Source organism: Nilaparvata lugens, chromosome 4, assembly GCF_014356525.2.
Source record: "Nilaparvata lugens isolate BPH chromosome 4, ASM1435652v1, whole genome shotgun sequence".
In the NCBI taxonomy this organism is placed as follows: Eukaryota; Metazoa; Arthropoda; class Insecta; order Hemiptera; family Delphacidae; genus Nilaparvata; species Nilaparvata lugens.
In genome coordinates, this window is record NC_052507.1 from 46,977,653 (window position 1) to 46,993,009 (window position 15,357).

A 15,357-nucleotide genomic window follows, 5' to 3' on the forward strand; every position below is an offset into this window, starting at 1 on the left:
CAAATTAAGTAGAACCAGTCCATCAAGATAAACATTTTTCGTAGCCTATACTGATTTCTCCTATTTGGAAAGTTTGTGAAAACTTGATTCTTCTGTATGTAGTCATACTACAGATTAGGCTAGTGTTTAACATTTCCTTTTCAACTAAACAAGTTATATTCTTATGTAATATTCTTATTTTATGCCCTGTCTAATGAATGATACTACTGTATGTTCTTGAGTTGTAGCTTTACATGCAATTGGAAATTTTATCGTGAAAATGACGATCACATTATTGTGAAAATCAATGTGGTAGCCTAGGAATTGTCGAATCAAAATTAAATCGTTTGTGCCTACTCTTTTACTTAGAAATTCCACTTATTAATTTAATATGATTTTGTGATTTGAGAACAACATGCACAATTAATTTTTGGTTTTTAATAATTGAATAGTGGTGACCAATCAAATTTGATAATAAATAAATGATTAAAAATGACTCACTTATATCAGGATAGCCAAAAAAGGATATTGTAGGTCCAAGTCCGTCATAGGGCAGGTCGGCCGAGTTGTCTGAGTTGCGATCAGCGGTGTCGGCAGTCGGATGCACCGACCCGGACCGCAGACTGCCGTAGTCCGGGGATGGCACACCGTGCTGTGCGGCTGCGGCCAACAGGGCAGGGTGCAGCATGCTGGTTGGCGGGTGCGAGAGCGGGTGCGACAGGGGCAGTGGAGGACTGCTGTCTCGCATCTCCATGACCGGCGAGCCGGCTGACGAGTGCGGGGGCGGTGGAGGCGGCGGAGGCCCCTGTTGGGGGTAGAACGGCGAGTATGGAGAGAACACCTGTGACTCCTGCAGGCTCGGATTCGGAATCGCCACTGAAGTCGGCAATGACACTGGAAGCATTGGTGGGGGCGGTGGATGGTAGGCCCTAGGTGGTGGAGGCGGCGGTGGCGGACTCTCCGTTCCGTTCAAACCACACACCTTCCCCGCTGCCGCTGTGGCCGCCTCCTGCGGCTGTCCTGTCACTCCATCTTGTGCCAATATCCTGCACACTGTCTTCGGCGTGATCCTCGTGTCAGTCACCTTGTGTCGCTTCTTTTTCGGCGCTACCACCAAGCTGAGCGCCTCGTTCTGTTCGGGAACTCCTTCACGACTATCACCTCCTGCTATGTGGAACGGATGCCCAGCCATCGACGAATACAGAGCTGCTGCAGCTGAGTTAATCTGACTCATTGGCGGCTTTGGAGGCTGGAATAGTGCCGAGTTCGGTGACGGTCTCACGTGTTGCAAGTTCATTGTATTTATATTGTTCTCCGGATTATTATTACTAGCATTAGTGTTATTACTACTAGTATTCACATTCACATTATTATTTCCATTGCAGTTGTTCGAATTAGGATTTACACTGGCTGGTAGTGATCCATACATTGTACCGTTCACTCGAGGAGGTGCTGTGGGTGGTAATGTCATTCCGTTCAACGGCGTCGGTCCGTTCATCCTCTCTGCCGACCCGTTACTCCCTCTATCCACAACTTTCGCCCTTGGCGATTTCCTATCCAACAACTGTGAAGCAAGTAACAAGTCCTTGTTGAGTTGTTCAGCTGCCACTTCTGATTGTTTTCCATAATATCTCTTCTGTTGTAGAAACCGAGCCATTATCGAATCAATTAATCCACTCAGTGAAGATGTAATTTCAGTTTTCAACACATCAGCAAGTCCTTCTAAATCGGTTCCAGAAACTGGATGCGATAGTGCACTATTTCTCAACAGGGATAGACGCTCTGAGAACTCGTTCACTGACTTGGAATGGGGAGGAACTTGGGGAGGAGACTGCTGTTGGGGAGGTTGCTGGCTGGTTGGTGTAGGAGTCGAAGGAGGATGCAATGGATTTGGAGTTTGACTGTGAGGATGAGTATTTTGATTATTGGTAGGAGGAATTTGCACTTGAGTACCTTGTTGTTGTTGCTGTTGTTGTGTAGGAGTAGGAGGTGTGTGCTCGGGCCTTGGAGGCGGAGGCTGCTGAGCAGCGTGACTGGACAACACCTGCTGTTGCTGTTGTTGGTGAGGATGTTGTGGCAGCTGAGGAGGCTGTGACTGTTGCAAGTGATGAGTGACACCATGTTGTTGTTGACTGAGATGTTGTTGGTGTTCGGCAGCCATGGCAGCTTCCTTGGCCATCCTGGCCTCCTCCATGTATAGCTTGTGACTGGCACCCAGGTAGATGGCTGCAGCTGCGTTGCTGAGAGCGTGGTGAGGCAGCTGAGGGTGGTGGTGAGGGTGATGGTGGTGATGTGAGGGTGGAGGGATAGGCCCTTGATTATGCTGCTCTTGTAGCACCTGTTGCTGGAATAAGGATAGAGCACCGTTGAAACCGGGAGGTAGAGGTAGAGATGGATGCATATGATGAGGTGGAGGATGAGCTTTAGCTGTGAGGATTTTCGAGACAGCCGGTGACATGACAGGCTGTACGACAGCTGGTGTCAAAGAAGCGACGGGCGTGGTATCTTTAGGAGGAGTTGTAGGAGGATTATTTGAAGGAGGTTTTTCAGGAAGTGATAAACTATTTCCATCAGGTTCGAGATCACTTGTTACATCCTCGGTATCCTGGCACTCAGACATGTCTTGATCCATCCTAGTACACAATTGCATGTATTTCTGTTGCATTTCAGCTAACTGCTCTTGCATGGATCGTAGTTGATTTTTTAGTAAATCCTTTTCTTCCCTCTTCTGTCTGATTTCGTGAGGTTCGATATCGTCGTCATCGTCCTCATCCATGAGGGTTGCAATTCCAAGTCCAGCTGCATAACGTTCCACTGCACTGTTATCATGTTGTTGGGGGTGGTAAAGTTTACGTTTTTTACACCCATTCACTTGTGTAGGCAAAGAAGGACTAGCTCTCATAGATGACACAATATTTTCAACTCGTGCACGTTTCAATTCGATTGTAACACCGGTCCGGTTGGATGAATCCTTGGCGGAGTTGGGCTCGTCGAGGAGGTCGTCCTTGTTGAGGTCGGAGGGTGAGGCCGGCTGAGAGCCGGGAGAAGCACAGGGCGAGGGGTCGGAGTCGTCGTCCATGAGTTCGGGCTGCTTGCCGGCGTCACTGAGGTCGTCATCGAGGGCGGAGGCGGGCTCGTCGTCGTCGTCAGCTATTCCGTTGATGCTGGCGCCAACCGGGCCGTCGGCAACATCCGAGTCGCTGGCCGCACCCGCATCTACGTTGTCGTTTATCGAGTCGTTGCCCGTATCAGAAGTCTTTAATTCGTCATTGTTGTTGTTGTTATTGTTGCTGATGTCGGGGGAGGTGGGGCCGTTGCCTCCGACACTTACTGCCTTGACACCCTGCTCCAGGGCAAACAGCTCTTTGCGGCCCTGCAGGATATCTCTGAGCATGTTGTGGGCGTGGGCGACGTCACCGGGAGGCGGACTGCCCCCGTCCTCAGGGTCGAGGCCTCCACGTCGCAGCACAGCGGCGGCTGCAGCTGCGGCGGCCGCATTCAGGCAGTCGAAGTTGACGGTGGCACCGGGCGGCCCGGCGTCCGAGTTGGCGGTGGCGGTGGCCGAGGCTGAGTCGACGGCCATCATGGCGTCGGCTGGCGTGGAGGCGGCGTCTGCTCGCTTCACCTGTCGACCGAACAATTCGTTAAGCATGGTGTTAACAGCAGCAGGGTTGGCTGCAGTGGCGGCGGCTGCAGCGGCTGCGTACTGCTGGTGCAGCTGGTGGCCGAACAATGCACTGTAGAGCGATCCGGCGGCGAGGAAGGTCGGACGCGAACTGAAGTTAGGAATAGAGGAGTAGCTGTTGCGCGGCTCACCCGCGTCCACGCGTTGTCTGGACCGCTTTGCTTTCTTCAATAGCTTGTCGCTGTACAATCCGAAACAGTCGGCTTCCTCTTCTGATGACATCATAAGAGAAACCGCCTGTGATTGGCCGAGGGCTCCGTCCCCTTGGCTCGTGGTAGGGGCCTGACGTAGCCTGACCCCCTCTACTCGGCCATGCTGCGACCTGCAAGGTGCAAAACAAGACCCAACTGTCAGCTATTGTCGGTGTGAGCGCGTGTGTGCGAGTGTGTGGGGCGCTCGTGCCCAGGGCACTGCACACCTGCCCCCTCTACTCCAGCTACCTATCCTTCTACTCACTTTTCTTCTTATCTATCTGCACACTACTCTTTTAGTTTGCTTCTCTTTCTCGGTGGCAGAGTGAAGAGTGGAGGAGAAGGTGGTCGTCAGGCACCTAGGGGACGAGCAGCCCGATCGCAAACTAATCTACAACTCTCTACTTTACTTTTAATCTTTCAATAATACGATAGCGTATTACGACAGTACGTGAAAGCCTACTGTTTTCATGAAAAGGCTCAAAGCAGCAAGCGATTGAGTAAGCAGAAGCGATCCAGCTAGGCGTAAACAATATTCATATTAATTATATTGGTGACCGTTTCATCTGGAAAAGAACAAAAATGTAATATCACGTGATAAGAGGCTCGTATCGCCGGCTCGCCAGATCGCCAAACGACAGCTGCTGCTGATGATTTTGCACCAAATTCAATCAATAAATGATGTGTTCCGTTCCTGTAAATTCCATTAACATCAATATAATATAGTAGCAACAGCATTGAGACTGAGAAAATTGAGTAAATTTTAATTACACAAACCAATAAGGTTTTGCTGGTAACGCCAATTGATTTTTAGAAATTCAATCATTATATTTTTCTACTTTCAAGTGATTTTAAAAGAAAATATATTATGTATTTTTTTAATATATCATTCTGAGGCAATGAATTGAATTAAAAAATTTTGTCAAGTCAGATTTAATCAATGATAGAGCTAACAAAACACTAGTATTGATCAAAAGTTCTTCACGATGTCAAATGGAGATTGGTAAAAAATGATAGAGAAATATCGTTGAACTCAGTACACTTATCGGATGAATGAAGTTCTCTGAGATTAAAAATTCAATTTGAATTCTATACTGTTAGATTATGAAACTATTAAAGAGAATCGAAAAATTCCTATCAATGAGAAAAAGTTGAATCGTATATAATTATGTAAACTAGATTATTCCAAGATGTCTTTGAAGGTGTTATCGAAGTGACATTACAACTCAAATAATATAAATAATTATGGATTTTGGAACAAATTAAAACAATAGCTTCATAGTTACTGGTTTGGACCTAACAGTCGAATAGAAACGTCTTTTTATCTGATATAACATCAGCTTGAATCTTGCCGAGTCATGTACAGCTCATTAATAACTGAAACTTGAATAAGAACTGCAGCCCGGAAATTAAAACGCAATATCACTGTTGATAGGGCAACACATGACACCTGAAAGCTGATACCCTCAAATAATAATTATTAAAAAAACAAGAAAATTGATAATATCCTATAGTCAATAAGGGAAGAAATACTCCGTTGGAGGAATAATTTTGTTTTACAATGACTTTCAACATATCTATTTTCTACAAGAATCTGATGATGTAAATTCAACAAGGGAAAGTTACATTTATCAGGGCATTTGATTCATGTTAAATAAGGGTGGTGAATAACAGTAATGCAAATAAGCATGCATAATTCACTCAAGTATTCTGGTATTATGAACGTTGTGTTTCAACCGATGAATAATTTTTAGTCAGATGAAATTTTCAAGATTGAAAATAATAATAGCCTAATAGTTGTACTCTTTATCCAACATCACATTTGGAAGATTGAGGTTTGTTGGCTGAGAGTATCGCAATTGAATAAAACACTCTGCTATTATATTAAAGTAATATCAATTTGAATGATTTGTGATGATTTTTGAATGAGTTAATAGATGCAGAAAATAGATTTTAAAAATATGTACGATACGTGTCATTCTATAGCTTCAAAATTTATTGATAATTTGATTTTCTGTTTCTGAAATTTATGTGTTTTATTCGTTCTCAAGTATAATTTTCAGATCAACACTGAGAATGACTTGGAAATGGTATTTTTATTCACAACTCCATTCATGAACTATTGCTTCAATAACTTGCACTGGACACATTCAGCTCCACAGGTGAGAACCTGGAGTGACTTTGATGGAATTTCAGTAAGGGTTGATTGCCATGAGTAAGTTGACCACAGCTCATATAGCACCTGCTGCCCTACAGTTGGGAGCTGCGCTTCCGTATGGGAAAATTCTAATTTCTAGATAGAAACCGGAGTAATTTGGGTGGAAAAGGGGTCGCGAAGATTAGATGGTTAGATCGATGTGCTCATGAAAGAAAGTTGCGGAAACAGAGCTTCCGGCTACCGGACTACCATTGATAACTTCCGGTAAGTCACGGTACAGAGGCCACTCTCCAGGTGAACACACCCGTACACTAGCACACCTACACACTACACTACACAGGTATACAACACGCACAATTATCACGATGTAACTAACGAAACACTTAATTGAATGACTGGGGCTTTATGGGTGCTGCTTTACCATGGTGTGCTTATGGTAACGTGGGACCTGAAAGTTAGGCGCAACATGTGTTTTAATAAGCAATCTATCACCCATGTGATGAAGTTGAAGAACTTGTTGAAGTACTACTTACTATTTGAAAAGTTAATGATAAAATACATTTTATTGAGAAATTATCCGTATTAAATAAAAAATCTTATGACACATACAGATCCAGGTCCTCAATAGAAAAAAGTATTATTGGAAATTTAGCCTTCGACAATATGCCTGTTTCCGTGATTACGAAAGCTGTCAATAAAGGTTCATATGATTCGGTCAAAATAACTGATAATTCCTCCCTTCCCTGTTCATGATGAAACGTATTTAAGAATAATATTATGAATTAGGGTAATAATGAATTTGACGAGAAAATTGAGAGACTTGTTATAATCGAATGGCAAGCAAATAATTCATTCTCTCTACATATAGAATTTGTCAGGAGGATACTCATGATAATTGGATCTATTTTCCTGTTGGGTAGAATGGAAAGAGAAAATCCCCAATGTGATATGTTGACCAGTATCAAATGGATTGATTTCATAATTTAAGTGGAAGAGGATTGTTGACTAACAAGATGTAAACTCTCTTACATAATAAGGTAATACTTCATTTTAGGTTAATGTTGTCTCAAAACTGTTAATTGGATCAAATCCGAAAATTACTGTAATGAGCTAGTAGTTCTGTGGACAGTAGACCTCGCGCTCAGTAAGTAACATTGACCTGTTGCTATGTTTTCTCAAAAATTGAAATAATTTATCAATTGAAAATGTCTAGAAAAAATCCTAAATGAACGTAGAGCTTTCTGTCCTCTCGTACCGTGACGTGTAGTCCTGGAATGTGAGTGGGAGCGCTGTTATCAGATCTGGCTGCAACTGTCTACAACGTTGATGGAAAGATACATTTTCAAAATGTTCGATGTTTTTGAACGGGTTGTATTATTGACCGAGCGAAGTGAGATCTAAGATTCAAGTGGACGGTTTGGCATTTCTCTTAATGTTTAAATGTTTAAATGTTTAATGTTTAAATGTTTAAATGTTTAAATGTTTAAATGTTTAAATGTTTAAATGTTTAAATGTTAAATGTTTAAATGTTTAAATGTTTAAATGTTTAAATGTTTAAATGTTTAATGTTTAAATGTTTAAATGTTTAAATGTTTAAATGTTTAAATGTTTAAATGTTTAAATGTTTAAATGTTTAAATGTTTAAATGTTTAAATGTTTAAATGTTTAAATGTTTAAATGTTTAAATGTTTAAATGTTTAAATGTTTAAATGTTTAAATGTTTAAATGTTTAAATGTTAAATGTTTAAATGTTTAAATGTTTAAATGTTTAAATGTTTAAATGTTTAAATGTTTAAATGTTTAAATGTTTAAATGTTTAAATGTTTAAATGTTCAAATGTTTATATGTTGCGCATTTACGGCGAAATGCGGTAATAGATTTTCATGAAATTTGACAGGTATGTTCCTTTTTCAATTGCGCGTCGACGTATATGAAAGGTTTTTGGAAATTTTGCATTTCAAGGATAATATAAAAGGAAAAAGGAGCCTCCTTCATACGCCAATTTAAGAGTAAAAATCTGGTGTGGTGCACTCACACAACTTTCCTTGCCGTTATGAAAATTGATTAACTAACTGACGATAGTGTTCCCACGCATCTCAAGTCTACTTTTCTAAGATCTGAGCCAGCTGGTGACAGGCCAATAACGCTGCAGACACACAAAGTCTCTCTTCATAGTGAATGATTTAATAGAATCAACAGTTTGCAATTGAATAATCTTATTTTCTCGAATCTCGAGCTTATTTTCAATTTTAGGTGAAAATGTAACTGAACATTAATTGTAGAAATTTTTAAGCTCAATCTTTTCCACTTGATATTTTTTGTTTAATTTGTATCTGAAGCCTGATAATTGGGAATCTAAAATCAAACATTGGATAGATAGTGCAGTGCTCCTGAAATTTTCACAGATATTGTACTCGTGGCAGTTGATAAAGCTTATCAATGACTTTTCTAGGTATGAATTTGATCAAAATCGTTGTAGCCGTTTTCGAGAAAATCGGTAAATAGTGTAAGGACCTTAAGTTCCAAATTTCAAGTCATTCCGTTAATTGGGAGATGAGAGATGAGATATCGTGTACACAGACACACAGTCACACACACACACACACACACACACCCACACACACACACACACACACCACACACACACACACACACACACCACACACACACACACACAACACACACACACACACACACACACACACACACACACACACCACACACACACACACAACACACACACACACACACACACACACACACCACACACACACACACACACACCACACACACACACACACACACACACACACACACACACACCACACACACACACACACACACACACCACACCACACACACACCACACACACACCACACACACACCACACACACACACACATACAGACCAGTACCCAAAAACCACTTTTTTGGACTCAGGGGACCTTGAAACGTATAGAAAGTTAGAAATTGGGGTATCTTAATTTTTCCTTACCTATTATAATAGGGTAGTAAAGGTAGTAGGGTAGTAATAGGGTAGGGTAAAGTAAAAATCAGACTATAGACGACGCGAAATTCAAAAAGGAACATGCCTGTCATGATTGCTGCGTTTCTCTGTAAATGCGAAAAATAAAAACATAAATATAAACAAAAAACATATAAACATAAAGAGAAATGCAAAACCGTCGACTTGAATCTTAGACCTCACTTCGCTCAGTCAATAAAGAGCTTTTGAAAATAAATGTCTAGTATCCAATGATTTTTGTATATTATTTGGTTGTGCTGATTTTTTTATAAATTTGAAATCAAATCGAATAACTCACTAAATAGTTTTGTATAAAAATAATATTGATTTTTTTCTCACTTACTGTGTCAAAATTTCAGAGTAGAGATTAATAATCCTTGAACTGGGTTGAGATGAATCTCGGAATTGATTCAAGTCGGGAGGAAAGTTAGAAAAGATTTTCTACGAAATTGTCGGCCACTCACACACTTATATTCAAATCATGGCAAGCACCATTAACTCAACAATCGAACCAACAAATATAGAGTCGATCCTCAGAGAATAGGAAAAGAGATAATGAAATAACATTGACATATCTCACAGTTCACTCCTAAACATGACACTAACGACTGTTCACTGCAAAATAAAAACAGTGAACGATGAGTCGAAAGAGATAAGAGCTTCTCCCACTCCATCACCATCCGGAAAAAAAAGTCCTTTTTCAACCATAGTTAGAGTATGCAGGACTCAGAAATGTTCTTCTAAGCGTATTATAACTGCAACATTATTGATAGAAGTCTAGATTGATGAAGTCCAAGAATGCATGAACTTTTCATATTTCATTCATCCAATATAAGGGTAGTTTATAGTTATTAGGTGGTTATGAGCTTCTAATTTAGAATTATGTGTTCGATTGAAGAAATACTCAATTGCTGCTTTTTTCAAGAGGTCTATCTTTATAAAGATGCGGATCATTTAATAGAAATCTGTTTTATGCATTGACTTGGAAGCTACTGAATAGTTATACTAGTAGTTATGTGAACAGTAGACCTCACGCAGTATTCTCATCCACAAGTACCTGATTGAAACTATAGACCTTATGGAAATACAGCAATAGACTGGCTTCTCCACACATCTGTGTAATCATTTGTCAGCTGATTTATGATGAATAATTCTATAGTCTGATTTTTACTCTTATATTGGCGTATGAAGAATGCTCCTTTTTCCTTTTATATTATCCTTGAAATAAAAAATTCCCAAAAAAACCTTGTATATCGTCGATATTGTTATTGTTATTGTTATGTATATGTTATTAAACATTTAAACATTTAAACTTTTAACATTCAAACATTTAAACATTTAAAATTTAAACATTTAAACATTTAAACATTAAACATTTAAACATTTAAACATTTAAACATTAAACATTAAACATTTAAACATTTAAACATTTAAACATTTAAACATTTAAACATTTAAACATTTAAACATTTAAACATTTAAACATTTAAACATTTAAACATTTAACATTTAAACATTTAAACATTTAAACATTTAAACATTTAAACATTTAAACATTTAAACATTTAAACATTTAAACATTAAACATTTAAACATTTAAAATTTAAACATTTAAACATTTAAACATTTAAACATTTAAAATTTAAACATTTAACATTTAAACATTTAAACATTTAACATTTAAACATTTAAACATTTAAACATTTAAACATTTAACATTTAAACATTTAAACATTTAAACATTTAAACATTTTAACATTTAAACATTTAAACATAAACATTTAAACATTTAAACATTTAAACATTTAAACATTTAAACATTAAACATTTAAACATTAAACATTTAAACATTTAACATTTAAACATTTAAACATTTAAACATTTAAACATTTAAACATTTAAACATTAAACATTTAAACATTTAAACATTTAAACATTTAAACATTTAAACATTTAAACATTTAAACATTTAAACATTTAAACATTTAAACATTTAAACATTAAACATTTAAACATTTAAACATTTAAACTTTAAACATTTAAACATTTAAACATTTAAACATTAAACATTTAAACATTTAAACATTTAAACATTCAAACATTTAAACATTTAAAAATTTAAACATTTAAACATTTGAACATTTAAACATTTATACATTTAAACATTTAAACATTTAAACATTAAGAGAAATGCCAAACCGTCGACTTGAATCTTAGACCTCACTTCGCTCGGTCAACAAATAGGGGAAGTCCTATCAAGTAATGAGAATACTACACATTTCAATTAATTCAGATTACTCATTTTCTCACTTCATTCGCGGTAACTGGAGATGTATCAGAATGCACAATAATGGGAAATACTAATTGAAATTGTTTCCAATTCAGCAACTTATGAAATTTTGATAAGTCTCTACATTGGAAAGCTTTTCTCGATACTGTATTTGGTGTGGTTTTATTATTTTAATAGAGTATATTGTATTAAATGCATATCTGTTATTAAAACAGAAACAATAAATATTCAGAGAGCAAGAGTGATATTCGATTGTTCTGTGCAATAATTGGAATTTGTTTTACAGTTATATGATTGAATAGAAACAAAATATCCAGTCATTCGGATCCAATTATGATTGTTAGAGCTGAAAGATGTTATAGAAATCGAATTTTAAATTTGCAAAACAAAATTTGTACTACTAAAGTGATTCTCAATTAACCAGCTATAGTGATCACTGAATTCAATCCTTGTCCACCTTTGAAACAGAATTGTTTCAGAGTACTTACAATAATGAATACATCTCACTTTTATTGGTAAATAATTATTTTTAGATGTGTTGAAGTTAAGCCCCATTTGCAAAACAATACAAATGATATTGGAAGCATTTTCATCACCGTTTCAATAAATTTCTATTGTAAATGTTGATTTCCATCTGTATTTTCTAAAAATAATTGTGAGAGTAATGAACTTGACAGAGAATTTCTATCATTGCTGCATTCTAATGAATAATAATTTTCGTTCCCAATCTAAATGAATGAGCTTAATATCTGCTATATTCTATGTTGGAATTATTTTTACAATTAATTGATTAGCTTTGTTCTTCTTGATTGTCTATTTTAAAATTTTCTCTTTAACATGGTATAAATGACTGATCAACTTGTTTATTTGATAGTGTATAGCTTAGTATAACATAAAAAATGTTATTTTTATAGAATTGAAGAATCACATTTTTATGGTTCAACTGATGGGAGTGAAATCTATGAATTCGTTCAATGATTATTGAGTTGAAGGAAATTACTTTATTATCATAGATTTTTATAAATTGAACTGAGCGAAACTGTTGCTAGTCAGTTTGATTTCAGAATAAGAAAAAGTATCATACCTTCGATAGAATATAATAGAATTTTCTCATAATTATATGTGTTACTTTTCCTTCTCAGAGACTAGTCTCTTGTAACTAACAAAATACAGTAGGTGATTTCCATTCCTATCAATATGCATATTTTATTCTAATCAAGCAATCGAATTTAATAAGAGCCTTGTAATTCAATGACTGTTTGCAAAGAATGTAAATAGATAATTCCCAAATAGTTCTCAAAGATGATTGCTGTATTGACATCATTCGCTTTGTATTTCTTGAAAAACATAATAGAGCAACTAAGCATACAGTCGTTACATTGATAATAGATTGACAATTATTCTAACTCCAATTCGTTTGTTTCCTTGTTCTTACAGCAATTCAAATGTCATTCTCAACCAGCATTCATTCAAAGATCCATTGAAATTCAATTGATTGATAGGCAAAAGCCATCTTTTGCTATGACGTAGTAGAGCCAGAAAGTAAATAAAGTCTTTATACAGTGGCTGAGTATACCACAAAACGATTACCATGAGTATTCAACGATGCAAGATACTCAAAGAAAATTGTAATCATCTTCTGAATATTTTATTTTTTACAATGACATATTCTTGGCTTTACTTATCAATTTAATATGAATTGGGTTGATTTCATTTGAGATGGTATAGTTTCATATTCTGTGCTATATATTCCATATTATAAGATTGTATGTAATTACCCTATTATTTTAATTATTTATGGAAAAGGGGTTCTATTAATATTGATATAAATATTCTTACATTTTATTTCCATGAAATTCAATTCAGCAAAAATTACATTAATAAATAAACAAATAAATTACACTCCATCAAGACAGACTGTATCAAGCTATGACAGTTATCAGGATAACGATAAAGTCAAATTACACCCATGAGAAAAAAACTCTCTGGAGATGATACCAATTATCCAGTTAAAATGAAAAAGCTCTAATTTGACCCTGGTGAAGGAAGTTTCCAGTACCCTATGAAAAAATTTTTGACTCTTTATGTTTTCTCATTATTATGTTATAAATTAAGTCGTTTGGAAAAACTTTTGAAGAGACTTCATGTCTCACTAGTGACTAATATTGCAGTTAAATGTTTGCTGTCAACGTGCGTATGCGTGTGTGAAGTCACACATGAGAGCTGCTACTAAAGCAGCCGGATAGTTTAGTAATAATGACAGCTAACCAGCGGACCACTTACGAAGGCTAAGTGCCACGCACACATACAAATGGCAACTAACCTACAAATTGTCTTAACAAGTTTGCAGTGGGTGATTTCATCTGCACTTCCTCTCCTTGTTACAGCTAGTAGAATTTTCAACTCTCCTCTCACTTTCCTCAGCTATCTCTGTCAGTTTCGTACTGTCGTATGCCTATTCTCTTCAGGACCCTTTCTCGTAGCGTATGAATGCTGCTCCATCCCTTCTCACTCACTCTTCCTTTTTCTCCTTGGCCCTCTCACTCCTTCCGCCCTATTTGTGGCACACAAAACTTTGCCACTTCGTAGGTCGGCTTTCTCCTAACATCGCATGCGTTTAAAGAGCATCATCATTCTCACACACTCATCTCCAATTTGGTCAATTATTGTCACACAAAAACAGGAAGATCGCACTATTGCTCGCGTCAATTTTTTTCAGTTCTTTCTAATTTTTTCGGTCACAGAAAAAAGTGACGCCTTTCTGTCACACAATTGGCTGTGCAATTAAAACAAGTGGAGCAAGCGTCTTGACAGGGCGCTTACACTTAAACAGGATTTCCTGTGGATATAAGTTAATCAGTTTTATTGGAGTCATTTTGGAATGTTATGACATAGGAGTTGAAACATATTTAACAAAAATACGTCATTTGTATTACGTCAGCTAGATAAGTTAATATTAATCAACGAATGGGAAAGACTTCAGAAACTGCATCTGGCTGACTGAAAAAGCCAGTAAGGAGTAAATTTTTTTTAATTTCAAAATTTAATGATGAATGGAATCGACGTGGAAGTAATCAAAAAGTTACTCTAAGTCACAATGATCATCCAAAAAAATAGATTAACATAAATATACAGTATTTTTGATTTATTCATTTAAAATATTTCTGAATTCAACACACTCTCGACTTTTGAATATGGCGGTTGTCATAGAAATAATAATATAAGTATCCCATCTCGATAATATTTTATTACAATAATACTAATAGGCTCGTACACTTATTGATATTTTGATCCAATATTGAAATGGAGCAGCAAATATTCAACTTTAATCAGGAATAACTATGCCAATAGAATATTTTTGAATAAAAATTTAGTGTACGTTTAAAAACTACTTCATACAGAGAAGAATAAACTTTCAATTCAATTTTTCCCTAATGATAGGATTGTTCATTCAACCTTATTTATATAGATTGTGAGTGGAAAGGTAGAACTGATGAAGAAGACAAGTAAGTCATTGATAAGTAAGTGGACTCTACGAGGCAAGACAGCCAGTCTCTTCCCTGCAACTATCAACAAAATTGACATTTCGTGTATTCTTGCGTGCAAATTATGATGGACACATATGCAGTTGGCCAAGTAATGGACTCAGCGCTGCATGTGGGAGTCAGACGAGATTCTTCAACTAGGCATTAATGGATATAATTCGACAACAATGCCTGTGTTGCATTAGATGTGGCTCTTAGAAGGTTTGTGCTGCCGCCGGCAGCGGGACCGGGGGCGGTTAGAGCCCGAAATCCATTTGAATGGACCAGTAGGCGGAGACATAAATCAGACCAAGTTGTTTACAAGCTGACTAGGTGATGTGTCATGTTAGATGATAGTCAGATTCACTTACAACTGTCAGCATTCATTCTAAATAACATGGATGCTTCCCATTGGAACAATGCAGACCGTTGAGACGTGGCTTGTTTGCATGCACTTTCTGGCGATAATCCAGACGACGTTTGCACGCCCGCACGCGCACCTCCC

At 37.2% G+C, this 15,357-nt stretch overlaps 1 protein-coding gene across 14 annotated transcripts in view; it reads right to left on the minus strand.

Annotated features, from left to right (window-relative positions):
* Positions 1-15,357, minus strand: part of LOC111054967 (homeobox protein prospero) — a 134,702-nt gene that overhangs the window by 27,690 nt on the left and 91,655 nt on the right. For 6 of the 14 annotated variants that reach the window (XM_039427579.1, XM_039427577.1, XM_039427581.1 and 3 more), the window contains one exon: positions 481-3,604. In XM_039427579.1, the coding sequence (XP_039283513.1) occupies positions 481-3,604 (3,124 nt within the window). Of the gene's footprint in view, positions 1-480; positions 3,987-9,381; positions 9,892-15,357 lie in introns of those variants that run through there. The other 8 variants (XM_039427574.1, XM_039427572.1, XM_039427569.1 and 5 more) reach the window with 4 other exon arrangements.